Here is a 21,020-nt window from a genome sequence, read left to right on the forward strand (position 1 = left end):
AAAAAATGCCAGCTGAAATGTATTTTCCTGAATGGAATTCAAAAAATGTTGAAGAAAACTTAAAGATATCACATTTATGACAAGTTATATTTTCTTTCAGAATGGAACGCTAACAAGGAAGCATGTAAGGGTGACAAATTTTCATTAGTGTCTAAGAGGACAAACAATTCCAGCCACATGTGAAAGAAAAACATCAAAGATCAATTTGCCTTATCACAGACAATATTATTGGGGAAAGTTTCCCGTTACATTATATTAGGTAAAAATTTAGATTCATAACTCACATCAGATCCATCCCTAAACGGCGATGAACCTTTTCCTCCAGCAATACTAAATCCTAATCCATTCTGGTCCCGGATAAGAGTAGTGTGGATAACATCCACAGGTGGCTTCACAGCAGCAGAAAGGTATGGCTGAAATAAGACAAGATATGCAATGCTGTCAATCATATAATCTCCATAGCACAGTGTTTCTTTTTTGAAAACAATGATACAACTGCATCATAATATACAGCACAACCCATAATCTTCTCATGGAAAACTAAGCATCACCTCAAGAGAATATAGGTACCCACTAAGTACCCTTTCAATTGCACTTTCAGTTTCACTGATTTAGCTAGTACCTTAAGATGCCAAAAGGAAGTGACACTAGCGGAACAATTTAATAAACATTTGCGGAAACATATGAGGCCATGACTCACACTTTTAAATTATGAGGACAAATTACTCTTCTTGTTCACCTTCAAATTAACTGAAGCTTTGCTCATACTTTGCATCACACATTGCCTATTCCTCATGAATAGACACGTTACTATCTGTAGCATCCATTCATAGGAAAACTCAAATAAACAGCTCTAAAACCAATAAAAATAAAAATTAAAAACTGATTAGCCGAATTCCTACAATGTGGACTCACACTATTTTGGACTTAATAGTTTTGATGATTTCATTTGAGATTTTTTATCAACCCTCGGCTAGGAGATACAGTTTTGCAATAAGTTCATTTCTAAATAAACTGAAATAAAATCACATTCTAGATACTGCAAATGGAAATGCTATGTGGGCACACTGATGAATGCCATTATTTGATATATTTAAAAAAATCATGCTCGGGGAATACCTAAGTAGGGCTTCTAAATGAAAGTTCAAATAAAATAAAAAAATGAAAAAAAATTTTTGAAAAAAAAAATATTTTAACCAACCCTGGTACAGTGAGTCCACGTTCTACGTCACCCCGTTTAACATCATTTCGCGATAACGTCACGAAAATTTTGAGACCCTCATTCGTTTATTGCACCTTCGCTTCGCGATAACGTCAAGGCTTTTAAATTTCGTGCGAGAAAAAAACGCGAAGCGGCAGGCATTGCAGGTTTTTCGTTTTGTGGGCGGTAATACAGTGAGTCCTCATTTAACGTAGCTTACCGTTCCTGAAAAATGTGACGATAAACGAAATGACGTTAATCGAAGCACAATATCCCATTAGAAACAATGTAAAAAGTGAATATCGGCTCCTAGACCTCACAATTCCTAAGCAAAAAAATTTTAGCGTATCATATTTGGGCCATTTCTTATGATGGGAATGCCAAACTATGGCATAAACACGAGTCCCTGTCTTCATTGACGGCAATACCAGCAGCGACGTACATCCTTCTCCATTTTTGTATCTTCCCGCGTTTGTTTTTTCGGCTTCGCTATGGTGGTCACCTGGGCATCATCGCTGGGCATCATCATCGCTGAAACATCGTCGCAGTTACAGGAACCAAGATTATTGAGAACACGGCGAAAAAGTGACGACAAATACTCCGAGTTCTACACGGAAAAATTCCTAGAAATCACTTTTCAGGTTCCAGAAAACCGTTATGTCAAGTAAAATTTGCTGAAACTTTACTTGACATTTACGCACTTAACATTTGCGCACCTACCTAAGAATTCATTTTGCAGAAAATTTGCTATAAACGTAATCGAAATTGACAATAAACACACCGTTTTACACTTCGTTTAGACTGACTGTATTACCGCCCACAAAACGAACAACCTGCAACGCCCGCCGCTTCGCATTTTTTCTCACGCGAAATTTAAAAGACCTGACCAGACCTGACGTTATCGCGAAGCAAAGGTGCGATAAACGAATGACGGTCTCAAAATTTTCGTGACGTTATCGCGAAATGACGTTAAACGGGGTGACGTAGAACGAGGACTCACTGTACAGTCAGTCTAAACGAAGTGTAAAACGGTGTGTTTATTGTTAATTGCGATAATGGTTTTAGCAAATTGTCTGCAAAATGGATTCTTAGGTAGATGCGCAAGGTTTTACTTGACATAATGGTTTTCAGGAACCTAAAAAGTGATTTCAAGGAATTTTTCCGTGTAGAACTCTGAGTTTTTGTCGTCACTTTTTTTGCCGTGTTCACAATAATTTTTGTTCCTGTAACTGCGACGATGTTCCAGCGATGACGATGCCCAGGCAACGCTTGCCTGGGCGACCACCATAGCGAAGCCGAAAAGCAAATGCGGGAAGATACAAAAATGGAGAAGGATTTACGTCACTGCTACTATTGTCGTCGATGAAGACAGGAACTCCTATTTATGCCATAGTTTGGCATTCCCATCGTGAAAAAATGCCCCAGATATGATATGCTAAAATTTTTTCGCGTAGGAATTGTGAGGTCTAGGAGCCGATATTCACTTTTTACATTGTTTCTTATGGGATATTATGTTTCGATTAACGTCATTTCGTTTATTGTCACATTTTTCAGGAATGATAAGTGACGTTAAACGAGGACTTACTGTACTAAGTCAACATAAGAGTGCTGCATAGGGAAAAAGAATCGTATGGAGATCTCATAGCATACGCAGAATAAAAAGAAGAAAATCTTGTGCTTGAAGATTTTTCCTGCCACTGAAAATGGATGCCTTCCACAACCGTGGGACACTCTTTTGGAGGGTTTATACCCGGGGAAAAAATGAAAAATAAGCTCTGAATTGAAAGACTTAGCCTTGAGAGAAATACAACAGTGGTATAAAGGTAGATGCATATTCTTACCCTCCGTACACTATCTAACGCAGGGGAAGAGAGACTTGAAGAGGGCCGACCCGCTTCATAGGCTGAGGAGTGGACATTAGAGTTAGATGAAACAGAGTCTGGAGTGGTAGTTCGGGAATGACTGGCAGTAGAGACACCAGACTGAGCAGATGATAACCTCACAGTGCCAGGCAATGGCGTGGATGATGAAACCTGCTAGGAATGTCACAAATGAAAATTACATTAGTTCTGGATAAAAAATTTCATTAGTAAATAATTTCTTCTCGGTCAACTGATACTTATGAACTGATATAACAAAAACAAGATGTGCCACACAGGATTTTATATTATTCTAGTGGATCATATCCATGGAGCTTTCTTGGGCTTCACAGCAGGTCAATATGGATTAAATAAATGAATCGATTCAATGTTTATTTTTAGGCAAAAGTTGGCCTTAAAATAATAATGTGTAGCAATGGCAAGGTTGTTGTACATGGTAGGCACTCTGCAACAGTAATTATTTGGGCACAAATGGGACATTTTATGCCATTGTAAAAATGATTTCTTATAATCCATACCTATTTCAAACCATAGAATACATAAGGTGTATATGTATATGATTTGAAAAATGTTAACAGCACCAACATGTAATTCCTCAAGAAAGTGAAAGAAATTTCAGGATTGGACATTCAAAGCTTAACAGGCAACATTCATTCAAATTTACAAAAGAAAGTGAACAAGATTATTCATAAATCTATTTGGTGTACGAATAAAAGAACTAAAGTTTCTTTTTGAAAAAACCAATTTTCATTAAATTTAGAATAATCTTTGGACCCGGCTTCACTTCCTGCTTGATTATCAGTGAACGGAGGACTAACTGTAAATTAAACTTCAACTTTAGGGTGATAAACAGCACACAGAGTCCCATATTTTTATTACTTTAAATTGCCATTTATGAACTCATATTGCAATTAACTGACTACACTCTTTTACAGAATTGATAAAGTAGTCACTTTTAAAAGAGTATTTGTTATCAAATCAATTGCCACTGTTACAACTGAGAACAAAAACTTTCCTTCAAATAAATATAAAGCCTACTTCATTAACTTAAATATAAATAATAAATAAGAACAAAAACAAAATTTTATAATTTAACAGTCCATGTATGCAATGATGCTAAGTATTCACCCACTTCTTAAAATGATAAGCTACTTCTATGTAGACTTTGCAAATAATGCATGAAACACTTTGCATGATTGACTTCAGCTTAAATACTTTTAAAGCAAGATATTAAAATGGGAGTTGAACTTAATGCTTATGAACAGAGGAGTGATTACTATAATGAAAAAATTATGGCAAATAATTTGCTTCCTCCCAATATATATTTCTAATTATTGCCCTAGTCTGGTAGTAGTATTTATCACATCCCCAAATGTGAAGTTCAGCCAACGATAAATCCCATAGTGCAAAGATAAATACTTAGTGCCACAAAGAAGCATTAAAATACTGAAATATTATTCTCCATTCCACTTTTGGGATTGCTGTTTCTTAAACAATGTTTCTCCTTCTGTCTAGGAGACATCTTCAAGTCAAATGTTTGATAGAAGTGGGAGGAGGAACAATGCCTAAAAAAGAATAACTATGTGGTAGTTCGTAGTTATACCAAAAGTGGAATGGAGCACCCAACTACTCATTGCAGAAACCTCATAGCCAACTGAAATAAAATGTTAATACACAACCAAAAGGAGGAAATTGCAGAGGAAAAAAGATATGATGTGCATGTGGTTGATTGAGAGGGGTATGCAAAACCTAACTACTTTCAAATATATGAAAGACATTGGATAAGGGAAGATCCACTTTCGGTCATCAGAGATCAAAGAAATTACAGTGAAGGCTTCCAAGGAGTTCAAAGTTCTTCTTTAAAAACCTCAATTGCATCAGCTGTGGCTGTATTGACAACAGTCATAAAACAGATAACAACAGCTGCAGGCACTCCTAATCACACCTTACTTCAAGACATGGGTAAAAGTATCAGCAGAATCGTTGTTGACTTTTTCCCATGAGGGATGTGCTCTCAGATGAAGTTTGCTTCGAGATCAAGTATGACTTTTTATCAGTAGTAAGTAATGAAAAGAATGAGTCAGTTCCACTATGCTGTCAGTTTCAATTTCAGATTAGTTCCTAGCATCGGTTCTCACTTCTGGTTCTCCTTCAAATGTTTCTTTTTGTCACAATCGAGGACTTCATCCACAGCCAAATAATTTCAAGGTATAGGTATAAATTTTAAAGGAAATAAGCTTAGCTGGTTGAAACTATCCACCAACCACATTGGGAATATAATAATATGTGAAAGTAACACATAACAAACAGTAGGCTTTCTATTTACACAGCTAAGTATCGATAGAAAAGCATTCTATCAGACAATACAATATATATCATTTGCATGCTATGGGTCTAGATAATTCACACAATGATGTTAAATTTTAATGTAGCACCACTCATACTTCATCTAATGTATTGTTCTCATTATTTCATAATATTGTGGTTTACCAGGCTTAAATTAGAATACCTCATATTCAGCGAAAGCAAACATTTGAAATCGGCTTTTCCCCAAATTTTCATTTCAATTTTCATTTTCATTTTTTTTTTTTATTTGGTTCGGATTGCAGATGTAAGCTCATCAACTGAAGGAACTGAGAACCAAACTGATCCATCCCTTATCAATTTCCTACTCTGCAATTCTGTAGCTCATCAATCATAATAACAGGTACATATTTCAAATCAAAAAAGAGGTAAGTGGACAAACATCTTTTTGCATCAGTATACATACTAATTTTTAATCACCATCAAACAGATATCTAACTCAAATAATAATTTAACATTCATAATTTTGACTTATTTTCATTTCAAGATTGGGCCAAATATTAATTAATAATCTCAGTTGAATGGATGCAATAGTGGTTTGAAATTGAGGAATTTTAGGACACTTGCAACAATTACTTGATTGGCAAAGAGGAAAATAACCCTTAGACATGATAAAAAACATGGTGCACTGAATGTCATGCAGTCACATGCCACTGGAAACTAAAACTTAGTTAAGCTCTCCCATTATACAAATATCTCAACTTCAAAAGTGGGATGGATTTCAACTAAACCCAGAAGATGCCCAAATTTAGACCATGACTAAGAGAAGAAAGGCAAATTCCTAAAACACACAATGAGAAAAGTTAATTTTAAAATTACATTTCTATAATTACAAACATCAAAATGCTGGCACAACAAACATGTATCACTTGGATGGCTTTTACACAATGGATTCATAAAAAAGTTTGAATTAAATAATCTCTAAATTGTTCATTTTGCATGCACATTAAATATTTAATGAGAACAAGCAAAACTAAGACTAATTTTGTTCTCCCATTGGAATTTACCAGCTAAAAAAATTCAACCAGAATTTTTTCATTTGATTCTCAAGTTTAAAAAAATCAAATATAACATGCAATATATGGTTCATATACATGTTTTACATAACATTAATTCTTTGAAATGATTTTCTTCATTTTAGCCTCAATGATATCTGCTAAAATAATTAACACCACTCTTCAGTCCCCCACAAAAATTACATAATTCTACATATTCACAAATTGAAGTTATGCCCAGGAGCAGGAAGACGGCATTTTAAAAGTGAGCTACAACGTAATGCAGATTAAGAAGATCAAGAAAAAACAATAGACATTGAGTATTATATCAGCATACGGCTAATTTATAACAAAATTTTGACATTCAATGATTACTACTAGGTGGAAGTCTTGGGTGATCTCGCTACTACCTAAATAAAAGATAATGCAGTACAACACAAAATATCTAGCCATAATTATGAATGATACCTAGTTTCCTCTTGTATTAATAAGTTTAAGGCAGTCCATTTATTATTAATGAGTACTGAAGTTATCCCTATAGTCAACTACCCACAACATTTACCCCAGTTTTCATTATGCATGAAATTTTAAACCTATTAAAAGAGCCAATTTTATTCTAGCCCAAATTTAAAAGCACTTGAAGCTATGCAATTTGAATAAAAGCCATCCAGGAAATATATTCAAGTTGTAATAACTATTTACTTTACATAAAGCCACTGCAATGGTTGTTCCATTCAAAAATCTATCAGGTAAAAAAGATTCTATATTCATGAGATTGTAAGTACTTCAAATTAATTTAGCATAACCTAAGTTAATAATTATGATGATATCTTTTTAAAAATTGTAGCCTGCAGTTTCCTAGTCAGAAAGTGACACTCTTTGAAAGGGAAATATTTAATACTAGAATGGTTGGAAAAATCAGCTAAATTTATTGAACAAAAATCATGGATCAGGTATTTTTTTAAATTAGTGATAACTGATTCAAAATATGATGTACCTTGTCTTGGTATTGATATCCATAATGATTTGGCATCAATGGTGAACTTTTTTGAACAGAGGGAACTGCTTCACTTTCCCTAAAAACTAATAAAGTTAATGTTTCTCCTGCTGCTTGAAGGACAGCAACTGCCTCATAATGGTCAGCACCAACAAGAGAGACACCATTTACGCTGAGAACTTTATCTCCAACCTGACACATAAGAAAAATTCTAGTAAGTTCATCCCATAACAGTAACATTTACTTAAGCTACAAATAAAGCATTCCAAGCATTAAATTTCAAACTGGAAACAGCTTGATTTATAAATTCAATCTATCAGACTAACACACTATTAAAGAGAGTAGCAACAGCAACTAACAAAATTAATACTTAATGCCATATTTAAAGTGAATACTACTGAAACAGTAATTAAAGAGCATCAGACAACATTAAATCAGTTGGACAACAGCACAAGATAGTTTATTTGCAGTACATTTTGAAATCTAAATTAATTAAATATCTGAGAATTCATGCAACGTTTGGAAAATACCACCATTGAAATGCAAAATAACTAACGTGAAGTTTACATAGAGAATATACAGAGAATTAATTTAATAGAAAATCTTTCCAAAGACTTTTGAAGTAGGTATTAAACCTGACTGAGTGGATGTTACCACAGGCAGAGTTTTGAGGGGACTATGGATTACCTCCCGATACACTGGGGGAGTTCCATCGCCCCTAAACGCATGGTGGGATTGCTGGCCCCCCCCAACATAAAACTTCACCCATGTGAATTACATGAAGGGAAAGCAACACTGAGTAAGAATCAAGACTAAGGAAGTTTTTGGGAGTGAAAAAGATGCTCTCTTCACTACATATGGAGACTCTTCATAACATCAAAATCACCTCATCAATAACAATGTCAATACAAAAGTTATAATGATGACATCAGTTTGACCTAATGAAAAGTCTCTGGGCTAAGGGTAGACTACATCTTTGGCACTTACAGAAAAAGGCTTAATATAAGTCTCTCTCACTAGAACTTCTTTATGATGACAGAAAAATACCATTAGGAAAAAATAGTAAATCATGACTTGCCTTTCAGTCAGGATTGTGATTGTACATTTCAGTTCAGATATTTACATTAGCAACTTCCCAACCCTCTACTGATCAAGAAAGATACATGTTTTGTGAATAACTACAGCACAACTCTTGCCCATGACTAAGAACAAAAAAAAACTAATCAGCTAAATGAATTGATTGCATTGAAATATATTTCAAATCACCAACAGCATGCAACCCAGGAAAAATTTAAAATTCATAGCCAAACATCCTAAAAAAAGGAGAATGCAAAAGTAAATACTACCACCTATATTTTACACATAGATTGTCGAAAATAGCAACGAAAATGGGACATGATTGTGATAAAATACAATATTTGCCAAGTAAAATAAATGGCATTGCAGTTTCGGGATTCCTGTGAAGTAATTCTGAAGGTAGCATTTGCGATTTGTGATTTGTTAAGCTACTATCAGTGAAAAAAATATTTTTGCGATCAAAAATAATATTTAGAGAAATCATAACAATTTGATATTTTATGATTTTTTCGACTGACTCATAAAATATGAAAGAGATACACAAAGTTTCTCTCATGGGTTTTCAATTGAATAAGTACATATTCATAGCTGGGTGACAAATTTGTTCCAGAAGGAAAGGTATGACAAGAATAAATAAGCGTAAGTCTGCTATCCAGCTAAATTACCAAATGCTATATACAGTGTCAATACAATAATTAGAGATTGTGATAATTCTGAATTATAGTTGACCAAAATAAAGACAGATTTCGCTTTATGCATGAGTTATTGCATGTCATTCTACCAATGAAAAATTCAGGGCTTAGTGTTTACAATACAACTTCTAAAGTATTTGCAAAGATCTGCAAAAGTAGTTCCATATTTTATTAATTTCATTTAAAATTTGAAAATTATCCACCAAAAACCCCTGTCCACTATATCTTGGTGAGTCCCAGGTCTGTGGCTACTTCACCAGATTTGAAACTATCAATTCTTATAGACTTCAAATAAATATATAAATTTTTTTCTGGTTTTTACCTGCTGCCAACTTTTGAAAGTATTTGTGGCAAAATATTCTTAATCTTCCTGGAAGGGGGGATGGGCAGTTGTTGATGTCTAGCCTCTCCCACACAATCACCAAAAGTGTAATGAAACATACCTAATCATTCACATCCCAAAAAGTAAGCCATGACAATGATGCTAAAATTTACTTTCTCATCTTTTCGCTTGATTCATTGGATAAATTGCAACATAGAGTCATGAAACCATTACTGTACAGTGCAATTATGGGTGGTAGGCAAATGAAATTGATTCTGCAGCCAAGTATTCTAGTTTAATTTCTTCTTTTATTAAATAGTATTATATTTCTTCAGAAAAATAATATCATTTAATGAAAGAAGACGCATCAATTCAAATTTTTTATAAAGGGGTACGCAAAGGTATTATGAGTTTATTAAATGATGGTCTAATTGAAGGTATACTGGAAAAATCATCAAAGTGACAAATATTACAAGAAAGCAAAAAAAAAGCCAAGTTGATATTATTAGCATAATAATAGTGCACCGAAAATTTACTTTAGCATTAAATAAGCAGTATAAGCCTATGCTAATTTGTTATTTATGCATAGCAAATGATTATTAAGTGAAATTATGATTTCATTCGATCTGCTGATTTTGAACCATTTTTCGATATTTGGCATTGTAGAATCCCACAAATTTCACTGATCTCTATGCATTAGTAATGATTATACCCCTAGTTAGATTAGGGTGTGAGTAAAAACAATTACCACAACTGGTGGCCTTCATAACACACTAAGTCAGCAACTACCTATGAACTCAAAGCTTAGTTTCATCACATTAATTAATATATGTTACAAGAACATACAAATGGAATCCCTTACCAGAATTGAAAATAATAACTTCAATTATAAATACAATAAAAAAATTGAAGAAGCTGTGTAACTGGAAATAATACAAGCTGAATAGACAAACCTAGTTATTAAGTGCAATGTGCACAAGAAACTAAATAAAATCAATATCATAAAAATATGACCAAATAAAACATGGTCATTGAAGAAACCTGATATTGATCAAAGTCACTCACTTTTAAATTGGCTACTTGAGCAGGTCCTCCCTCAGAGACACGGGATACAAATATTCCATCATCATTCCCTTTGAATGGCGTTGATCCACGCCCTCCCGCAATTGACAGACCTAAACCTGATGTTGTCCTAGTTATCTTGACGGCAACTTCACTACCCTCTTCACTCCTGGGCCCGTCTTGCTCATCTCCTGAAATAACAAGGGTATTCAATCAGCCCTTACTGACTGTGCAAAGAGCCAATAATACACAAATTTTTTAAATCATATGTATAAAATAATACAAGCAGTGCAAGAAATACAATACAGTGCATCTACAAAGCAAGGATTTAATATTTCACCAGGGATAGCCTTCATATCATAAGACCATTCCTCTTTATAATATTAGGATTAAAAAGAAGATAACTGAATTAAGAAAGAAGAACTTTGTACTTTCACATTAATATTTATTCACGACCATGGTTTCAACGTTAGACGTCATCCTCAGGTGATAACTGAATAAAAATTAAAGCATTTTTAGCTTCCTTTGCTATGATATTACTGTGGAACCATTTTTACATATTAAGCCACCATTACACCATTGCGCAGCAAAACTATGATATAATACTGAACCAGAATTTAAATAATTTGTTGATACGAGAGGAGAATAATTTACTGGATACCTAAACAGGATTAACAAATTATACTCATCTTCCCAAACTTCCACGTACGTATTTAAGTAATGTGGCAACCTTTTTTAAGCAAAGGAATCAATATCAAAGAAATTTTACGAATGTAATAATGGCTTAAACTGTATTTAACATAATAATGCAATTCAATAATGTACCTCTAATTATAAAATTTATGTAAAAGAAAGCAATGAACCATGTTAACAACAATTTCTTTAATAATTCCAGTACACAAAGTTGCATTGAATAAGAAATTTAAGGATAATAGATACTATAAGTTTTTCATTAGTAATCAACCTGTATCTACGTAAAATTTTAGAATTTACCTCGGGGTGATTTGGCTAGACCAGGCATTGGACTATCTGGAGCAGAATATCCAGTTATTTCTTTTGACTGATCCACCTCATTACCACCATCATGCTTTTTCCGTGCCTGCAACAGAGAAAAAAATGGATGTTAAAAGATATTTTCGTAAGCTGAGATTAGAACAAATATGCATCTTTCAAAACTAACAATCATAGCTATGCATTGAGAAGCCAAAAAAATTAGCTATGTGAGGATATGCCTAAGCATACATAAATCAAAGGAGCCAAATATTTTTAATGATAATACATAATGGAAAACAATTGAAAATATTCCTAATTTAAATAACTGACACCTTTTCTGAATAGAGAAAATAGACACTATGTTATGCTTCCTGTGTCAAACAATCCTGAAACTAATCAGTGATGAAATAACAGCATTTATACTCGCACAAGGAATTCATGGGCTCCCTAAATAAAATGCATTGCATTAATCTAGACACCATTGTCATTAGAAAATTACAGAAAATTAACAGGTAATGAAGTTCACTTCATACAATATGAGAAGAAATCAGCCACCTTTTCAATTCTAGTTCCAAAACATTTCAACACTTTAACAGTACTCCAATCTAAAACTAACACTAAAAATGTATCACTCACTGTTCAAGCCACAGTCCCAACTACGAAAAAGTAATTGAAAAATGTACTATGCACAAAGAAGCACATGAATGCAAAACAAGCACTCTATGACAAATTTTGTCAAGTGAGGCAGGGAAAAGGAAAAAAAAATTGTAGAGATAAGATAACAGGCTATAAGCATGGCAAACACAGATAATGGCTATAATAACAAGAATGTTTCATCCAAGTGATGCTCTTAGGGAAGGAGGAACAGTGAATAGTAAGGAAAGAAAATAATGGGGTCATCTATACAGTGAATAATTCTATCTTCAACATCTTCATAAGGTGAGACAAACCTATTCTATGCAATATACAAATGAGAGCAACAGTACATTTATCTATTTCATAAGGGTTGAGCCCACATTATGGACCTTTTTTCAATAAATTTAAATGTTTTTGAGTTTCTGTTATACTAACATTAAAACATAAAATATGATTTTCATCCAAAAATGTATGGAGGAGTAAGAAACTGAAATTAATTATATTCCTATTTCTTTCTTTCCACTGACAGTCATGAACTTGCAAGCAACTTTCATAAAGCCAGTTAATTACAAGTAATTTTTGCAAATCAAATTGGAAATTAAAAGATGAAGCCTACCAACCTAAGATACATACTGGATCATCAATATTTTAAGTTCACTTGGGGTTAAAATAAAATTACAGAGGTAACTGAATCAATCGTTTCATATTCAGGGGCGGTGAGGGTAATCCATTTCCTGCAGCTAAAAATTCCTTTCCACACAGATTGCTAAAGAAGCAATTGGATGCCAGTTGGTTTCATAGAAATCCCTTAAAGAGACCATGAAAATGAGAGAGAATTGGTATTGTCTGAAGCAAATGTGACGTGAGTGAATGTTTACTCGGACCCAAAATCACAGTGCATTAAAAGGATTGGGTAGACAAAACAGAGATAAATTACAATGAAAAAAAAATCTTCCTCGCCAAGCCATTTTCTCATAATTATAAAATAAAATGAGGAAAAAGTTTCCACCCACTTGAGACGAGAAGGTGAAATCATTAGAGTGACGGCTCATCAAACTGTTTAGGGCAAACTGCTCATTAGGGGAAGAAATAGCTCAGAAGAGTGTGATCAACAATGACCCATTTGAGACCAATGCATGAGGCTAAGGAGTATTGGAGTAAGAGGTGAGAGAACTCGGCAGGACTTCATGATGTCATCAACTAATTTGTGAAAGGGTTTGCGAAATGGAAGGACACAGGTCTCTTGATTTTTTACACTCTATCACAATACATAACACAAAAAAAAATTGGTAAGCGAGCTCAATGAAGAATAGAAGTAGATTACCCCCTTCAGACATGATATATATCTAGAGCACTTTACAGAAGCCTTCCCAACTTAGTTTTGATGTCTCCTCTTCAGCGATAAGATAAAATTCCTGGTCATAATTTTTCTTTCACAGCTATGGATTATGTTTGCATGTTCACTTTTTAAAGCAATACTTTAATTGCATATTTCTATTTGATAGCTATTTATTGTTGACTTTGTCTTCAATTTATATTTTTTATGCCTACGACATGATATAGGTATGTATGTATAAGTATTGTGAATAACTCTCAAACACTGTCTGTATCTCACTTAGAATATAAATGAAGGAGCACTCCACCACGCCCGGTCACCTTTGGCACAAAAGAAGAAATGGCAATCAATAGCCTTATTTCAAATCCAATACTTGAGGGGTGATAGAAAAAAAGTAAGTTAAGTACAAAGTGATAGAAGTTCACTACAAAGAATTAGTCGACACTAAAGACAAATATGACAATGAAGGAATCCAGATAGATGATGAAAGAAGAAAATAAAAATTTTCTAAACACACTTTTGAATTTGAACTACCACTGCTCTTGTTTCTGAGTACCCAAACTAGGAAAAATGAAAACAGTTATGTACACTATAAACTCTGGGCTGCCTATTAAAATATTTAAACGGATTATATAGATTGATGGGTAACATGAGTTAGAAATATTTTTGTTATCACTGTATTAATGGTCCATGAATATCGTAACTTTTTGATCCAATTTTTTAAGCATATTTTGAATAATTCAATGGGCAAATGTTTTTACAATGCTTCAACAGTAAAAACATCTGGGAATGACTGACACTACCACCACATTAGAACACATTTACTTCCACTCCTGACTCTAAAACTCCACTTCTGACCCGAAATGAACTGACGATAAAACTTTAGCCCTCAGACATGCAAAAATGCAGGCCAAGAAAGCATGAGAGCAACTAATTAATTATCTTATTTAATTATATCAATACAAGACTGAATCATACTGTGCATTTATGAGAACTCAGAGCCCCCACTCAAAGTCTAACCATGACTTCAACCTAATTTGCACGGAAGCCTTGCCCAAGCAGAAAGACAACCACATCTCTAAAATGAGTGACTTGTCCCTGAAATGCACATTCTGAAGTAAGGTGGAAATTTACCAATAAAAGAGGCGAATTAAATCAATGTACAAGTGCGAGATAACAAAATAACCCCTTAAATTATAAGTGAAGAGCGCTGAAGTAGAGGTCGAGGGGAAGGAGCGTGCTCCCTCCGTCTTTCAAGCAACGAGGCTACCAGCAAAGGACCAAGGGAAGAACATATCCGATATTGCATGTGATGTCCTTGCCTTCAAAGTGAAGAGGCAAAAGTGCAGCAATGTGATATATGCAGTTTATGCTGCCTGAAGTTTCCAGTCCATCTCGTCTTGTTTGAATGCACTCATGCTATGCTTGTTTCTTCTGAAATTGTGCTGTTTGGACTGTGCTGAATATTAGTAGCCTTTTTTTTTACTATACATCTTTGTAAAATTGATTGTTTGAGGCGTAACTTGGTGAAAGCGATTCATAATTAAATTAAAAAAGAAGAACTTTGTGCTTTCACATGATGGGTCCACACACTTCACATGGGCACACACAGGTCCACCTGATGATGACGTCTAACGTGACTTGTTAACTTGACTAACTTGAGCTAGGTATGATTCTTTTTAGAACCTCGTGCATGTCATAAAAATCGAGATATGTTCGGGTTCAGATGATGACTCACCTAGCATTTGGCCTCAAGAAACTGGGAAAATTGAAGCTGGCACCAGAAACAGAAAAGGCACCATACATATAGTGTATATTTAGCTGAAAAAATGCTACGTAAATTTTTAGTATTGAAAGAGGAAATTTTGATAACTGTTGAAAGTCCAGGCATACGTCTGCAACACCGTGCGATAGCATAAAAAAATGTAGCAACATTTTTTTTCTTTAGCTTCGATGCTCAAATAGGAGTGCGCCTCTTACACGTACTTTTACAGTACTATTCAATCAAAACATATTGAACAAGAAGTATGAATGATGTTCATTTTTTGATAATGTACTTTCAATAAATCCATAAATATCAAAGGCATCATGACCAAGATAATCTTTACACAAAATAATTTCCTTGATACTGACAAAATATTCTGAAAACCAGAAGAAAGCAACTCCTTACATGCAAGTAATGAAAATGAATATGAATAAATGTCTAAAAAATTCATTAAAATTATGTGTAGGAGCTACAATGAAAGCAAAAACTACACTACACTCATATGCTCATAAATAAAACCATTAACTGACAAATAGATTAGAATACTGCAATGAATTGGCATTTTTACTAAAGAAAGAAGAGATCAAATACATACTGTTTTCTTAAACACTAAAAAGGTGGCTCAAAGAAGCAGTGGAGAAGACACAAGGAACCAAACAACAGGGCAACTACAGGCTACCTACTTTTTGATTAAATAAAATTAAAAAGCTAGGAAGTAAAATTAGAAAAAAATGTGCATTACAACACAAGTGAAAAGGGCAAACTACATAATTCATGATGGCAAAAGTATTTTGAAAATCGGTTGAGAGAGTTATCTTCAAAGTGAGACTGGAAACTAGCCCTAGGAAGGCAGGATTTATGGCTAAGACGCCATGAAGTCAGCCAGCATAGGCTAGACAACTAGTTTCAAGATATTCTGACACATGAAGTTAGAAGCTACGAGACATATTTCTTAAGAACACATAAAAAGTCTACGTCACAAACATTTTCATCATCATCAACAGTCATTAATCATAGGATTTGGTTGATACAGATCTCCACTCAATTCCATCACCTATCCTTTTAACACCTAAATAAATGTTCTGTCTTGGATCCTTCATCACCTGCTCCATGCACCTTGTTCGAGACCTACCTCTGCCGTCCTTCCTTCCCACCTGTTCTTTAACGAAAGTTTTCATTGGGCTACCATGCATAATGATTTGGCCCAAAAACATTTTGAGATCTAAGATGAGTGAAATAAATATTCTTTGGGGTTTTTAAACGTTTTAGAAGTACAGTAAGGTACAAAGAAATATTGTACACTTCATTTGCACCTATACACTAAGGCATATCACCAAATTCAGTTAAAGTAATCCCTTCAAGGAGGGTATAAAGAAAGGTAATAAAGGAAAGTTGATGTGCTTGAAAATCATCACATATTCAATCACTGGAATGTTTCACTGGACGCTCGGAAATGCAATTACTAAGGAGGAAAGCTACGAAACTACCAGAGTTATTTTTCCACCCGATATTTCTATTAGTGAAAGTAACTAATCAACTAACTTGAGATGCAAGTATCAGAGCATCCAGATAATGTGTAATGCAAAGACAGGAAAGCAAGCAAATATTTACGAGACCATGTCTGGGGACTTAATAGAGGAATTAAAAGAGGATTGCAATTTTAAGTAATCATCAGAATAGAGGAGGAACTCAATAGCAAGACGATGATTATAGAATAAAATAATTGCCCTAATGTTCAGTGTATAAGCTCAATACAAACCAATACCTGGATATACAGCAGGCTCCTGATTATCCGGCTGCTGTATATCCGTGTTGCAGATTATCAGTGCACGATTTTCACTCTCGCTCAATATTTTTAGCGATCATTATTTAAAAAATTGGATGCAAAATCACGGGAATCACTGCATTAATGCTAGGATACACAGGGCTTATTATTTCCGTTCGAATCTCCTTCGTAAAATGAAAGAGATCGCACACTAGCTGCATTCACGGGAGCACCGTGTTCCTGTTTTCCAAGCCTCGCAGTTCGCGACCGTGCTCCTTGTTCATGGATACACAGCGTGCAGCAGTTGCAACCCGGGCAACTTGTGCGAAACGCGACTATGTGGTGTGGTGCCTGACGGTGTAGTTTCCTACATCGAGCAGTGGTTTTGAAGCATTCGCGCAAACCACTTTTCTGTATTCGTGATCACACAGCCACGGATGTGTGGTTTTCGAAACCAGGCCTTACATGGAGCATTAATAATACGAGTACAACCATGTTATCGCCGCTAAAAAGATTGTGAACTGGCGAAAAAAGCTTTCAATGAGTCCGGGAAGCACCCTAAAATAACAGATTACCTGCATAAATAATAATATATTGTTTGTTTTACGTAAATTATGAACATTCAAAGACATTTCAGTGAAAGTTTGGGCTATCCGTGTTTTCCGATTATTTGTCCCGGATAATCGGGAATGTGCTGTAATTCAGTACAGGTCATGAATGCCAAATCAGATGAATAAGGCTGAAGGCTTCTAAACAACAATTACAATCATTCACCCATCAAATGCAAAAAGATGTAGCCAACCATCTTTATTGAACAAAAAATATTCTAACTCATGCTACCACTAAATCTTCTGAATTAAAACTGAGTGTTTTCAATTTATTGACCACAGATGAATTTAAGACTATAAATAAAGAAAGCCACTATCAACAAGAAATATTAAAACAAGAAGAATAATATCTACCTTAATAGACTTGTCAGTTAACAATAAGTAGTTAAAATAACTGAACGCCTCATACATGTAGCATACACCTGTATCATGAAGCTCTTTACACCACCTTTTAGGTATATAATCAACTTCTCAATGGATAATTGCTTGCTATACCTGTGTCAACTATAAAGAAAATGGACAACTGGGAAAATTTCAGGATACTTGACATCGCAGAGCTTGAATTAAAACAGACCATGTTAATGCAAACAAATTGAGGCAGATTTTTCCAGATAGGTTAATAAAATCCCAACTGACTTTCAGCAGCTATATTGTAATGTATATCGGAAGCTTGCAACAATGCTAATGTTCTCAATCAGGATAGATATTTTCCGCCAAACTTTTGGACAAGGTAAAACCAATTATTACACTCATTAGCCCGGCCTCTATTGTATATGGAGATAAACTGAGTATTGCAATGAAAGTCAGATTTTGAAAGTTTCTCAAAATTAAAAATCTTATAATTGAAGATCATCACAATAATGTGATAGTTAAATCTTTATAAAAGATATACCACACACATCACACTAAAAAATGATATTTCAGGACTTTCCACAAATATTACATAGTAAGGATGAGTCGGTTCCGAAATTTTTTCGGTTATTCATACCGCTCCGGTTCTCAATACTTGGTTCCAAGGATGAACAATTATTATCTGAATTAATAGCAAATTTAAACGAACAACCACAATAAGTGAATAAAAATAATTTCACTCAAGATGTAAATTAGCAGGAAAGCTCTGTAAAAAAACTTAAGACAGTCTGGAGCCATAATTTTATTTGCCAAGTAAAAGTTTTAAATAACACCGTGTTAAAGAATGCATGATCGACCAATAAGTCACATTACATCAGACAGTCACTGGTTCTTTCTCCAGATTTTAATTTCAAAAACTCAAAATTTTTGCCCTATCTATTCTTTCTTTGGCAGAAATATTGCCTACAATACTGAAGAGACGTTAATTAATAACAGTAGTGGCCGATGCCGATTTTGAAGGGCCGTGCAAAATATGCTTGGAGCACAGTTTACATACTGCATAGATAGTTCATATAGCAGCAGGATCAATAGTGAAACTCCCTCAACTTCTGGCGACATCTTGTGTTAATGTGTTGTAACTTGTGAGTTGTTTCGAAATATATTCTGTATTCTTCAATGTAGATTAAATTGTTATCATAACTGACAACTTATTCGCATGCTTCACTGTCACAGTTCTTATAACCACAACAATAAACTGCTCAACATGCGTGTACAGCGACACCATGGATAAACTGGGCGGCCGAGAGTTAACGCAAAATTGTAATGCAGTGTTGCATTTTTCAGGAAAGCCTTACTTTTCGATGCCTGGCATAGGTTTATCAACTAATGAACAAGCTCTCGGAACGCATCTTACTCGTTTGTTGAAGAATTACTGTATATGTTCATGATTCAATCGTAAGACCACTTTCAGACGAAACGATTTTCTGCTGGGCGCAGTTCATGGCACGGCACATGGCATTGCAGAGAGCCGTCTTGTCTGAAAGCCACCTGAATTTCACGTGAACGGCGGCCTGCGATAAGTCGTACTGTCTGAAAGTGGCCTCAATGTAGCATTGTCTTTATTTCACGCCGGAGGCACTGCATCACCAGGCCGGATTGAAATGGATGCCATGCCGTCCACTGTGCAAATCGACTTGTTTGACAGACCTATGGTAAGTTGAAAGAACGGTACTGTGCCGTGGACGGCGGCAGGCAAAAAGTCAGCTCGTTTGAAAGCGACCACGGCTACGGAAATGTTACAATGTTGGCTTGAGCAACAAACTGATGAATCCTTAAATGTGCATGTTAGGGAGCAACTCTCAAAGGAAAAAAACGTGGACGCCATGCAAATGGAAAGTAATGTATGCATTTTTAAACCTTTTTCTCACTTCTTGGCTTTGAATACGTTGCAAACCATTTCAACTTTCGGCACCAAATTCAAATCCTCGCCACCGCAATGAGCCGGTTCCAAAGTACCGACTTTATGCGATCGGTTCTCAATACCGGTTCCACAGGCCAAGAACCGGCAGTACCAAGAACCGGAACCAACCCATCTCTACTACATAGTAAGGTATCCAAGTAAAGTGTTGTTGCCACATTTCATAATTGACAATATCCACAAAAAAAAGATTCGATATGGAAATAAAGAAAAAATTCAATGGAATGAAGAAGAAACACTGTAATCAATAAGATTTCACACAAGGTGATAAAAAGGTGTAAGATATATATTTAAACCGATTCAGCAGAACTTATAATGCAACTACAGAATAGGCCATCCACCGCCTAAAAAACTACATCATAACAAACAAAACAACACCATGCAGATGAAAGACAGTCAAAAGTATGTTAATAAACACCTACGAACTTGACCCTACACAGTAGAGATCGCACACTTGCAAAAAGGAAAGGCATGCAATGTAAGATGACATCCAACAACAAACGAGAAAAGCATGATGACATTAAAAGGACACATAACCACCGGAGAAAAAATAATAAATATTAAATTAAACCCTGAATACACTACGACTGGACACTCAACTATAACCAAACACAACCATGAACGAGTAATGATGTTGAATATTCCCAGACAAAATCCCAATGAGCCTACCACATATTCACCAAAACCTAAACCAGCCTACATCCACAACAGCAACATAGAGACAGTGGGAAGAATGAGTATATGTAGGATATGGGGGGAGGAAGAGACAGATGTAGATGAGTAATAAAAAAGACAACAAAAGAGGACAAAATTAATGAGAAGGAACAATAAAAGAGAAAGCAAGGAGTACATCTGAATTGCGACATCTAGTGTAGACTCTTGCCAATACCTGAGCGATGATGGACTCCACCTTCTGCCGGTCAAGGGAGCCCCTGTCTGCCAGTATTCGCTTGTTCTTCAAGTGGTGAGGGGTGTCCCTTCGGTGTAGTCTGTTGGGT

General features: G+C 35.0%; 1 protein-coding gene and 1 long non-coding RNA gene across 11 annotated transcripts in view; one reads left to right on the forward strand and one right to left on the reverse strand.

Moving 5' to 3' along the window:
• Positions 1–21,020, reverse strand: part of LOC124163323 (protein lap4-like) — a 377,957-nt gene that overhangs the window by 95,692 nt on the left and 261,245 nt on the right. For 7 of the 10 annotated variants that reach the window (XR_006865750.1, XM_046540142.1, XM_046540147.1 and 4 more), the window contains 5 exons: positions 11,584–11,689; positions 10,594–10,781; positions 7,438–7,629; positions 3,043–3,237; positions 285–413 (listed from right to left, as the gene is read on the reverse strand). Coding sequence is in view for 9 of the 10 variants with exons in the window: in XM_046540142.1 (XP_046396098.1) it covers positions 285–413; positions 3,043–3,237; positions 7,438–7,629; positions 10,594–10,781; positions 11,584–11,689 (810 nt within the window). In the remaining variant the exon portion in view is untranslated. The remainder of the gene's footprint in view (positions 1–284; positions 414–3,042; positions 3,238–7,437; positions 7,630–10,593; positions 10,782–11,583; positions 11,690–21,020) is intronic. The other 3 variants (XM_046540140.1, XM_046540145.1, XM_046540144.1) reach the window with 3 other exon arrangements.
• Positions 12,421–12,911, forward strand: LOC124163327. The gene is made up of 2 exons (XR_006865751.1): positions 12,421–12,522; positions 12,749–12,911. It is a non-coding gene; the product is annotated as an uncharacterized LOC124163327 (long non-coding RNA).

This window comes from Ischnura elegans, chromosome 8, assembly GCF_921293095.1.
Source record: "Ischnura elegans chromosome 8, ioIscEleg1.1, whole genome shotgun sequence".
NCBI classification, from domain to species: Eukaryota; Metazoa; Arthropoda; class Insecta; order Odonata; family Coenagrionidae; genus Ischnura; species Ischnura elegans.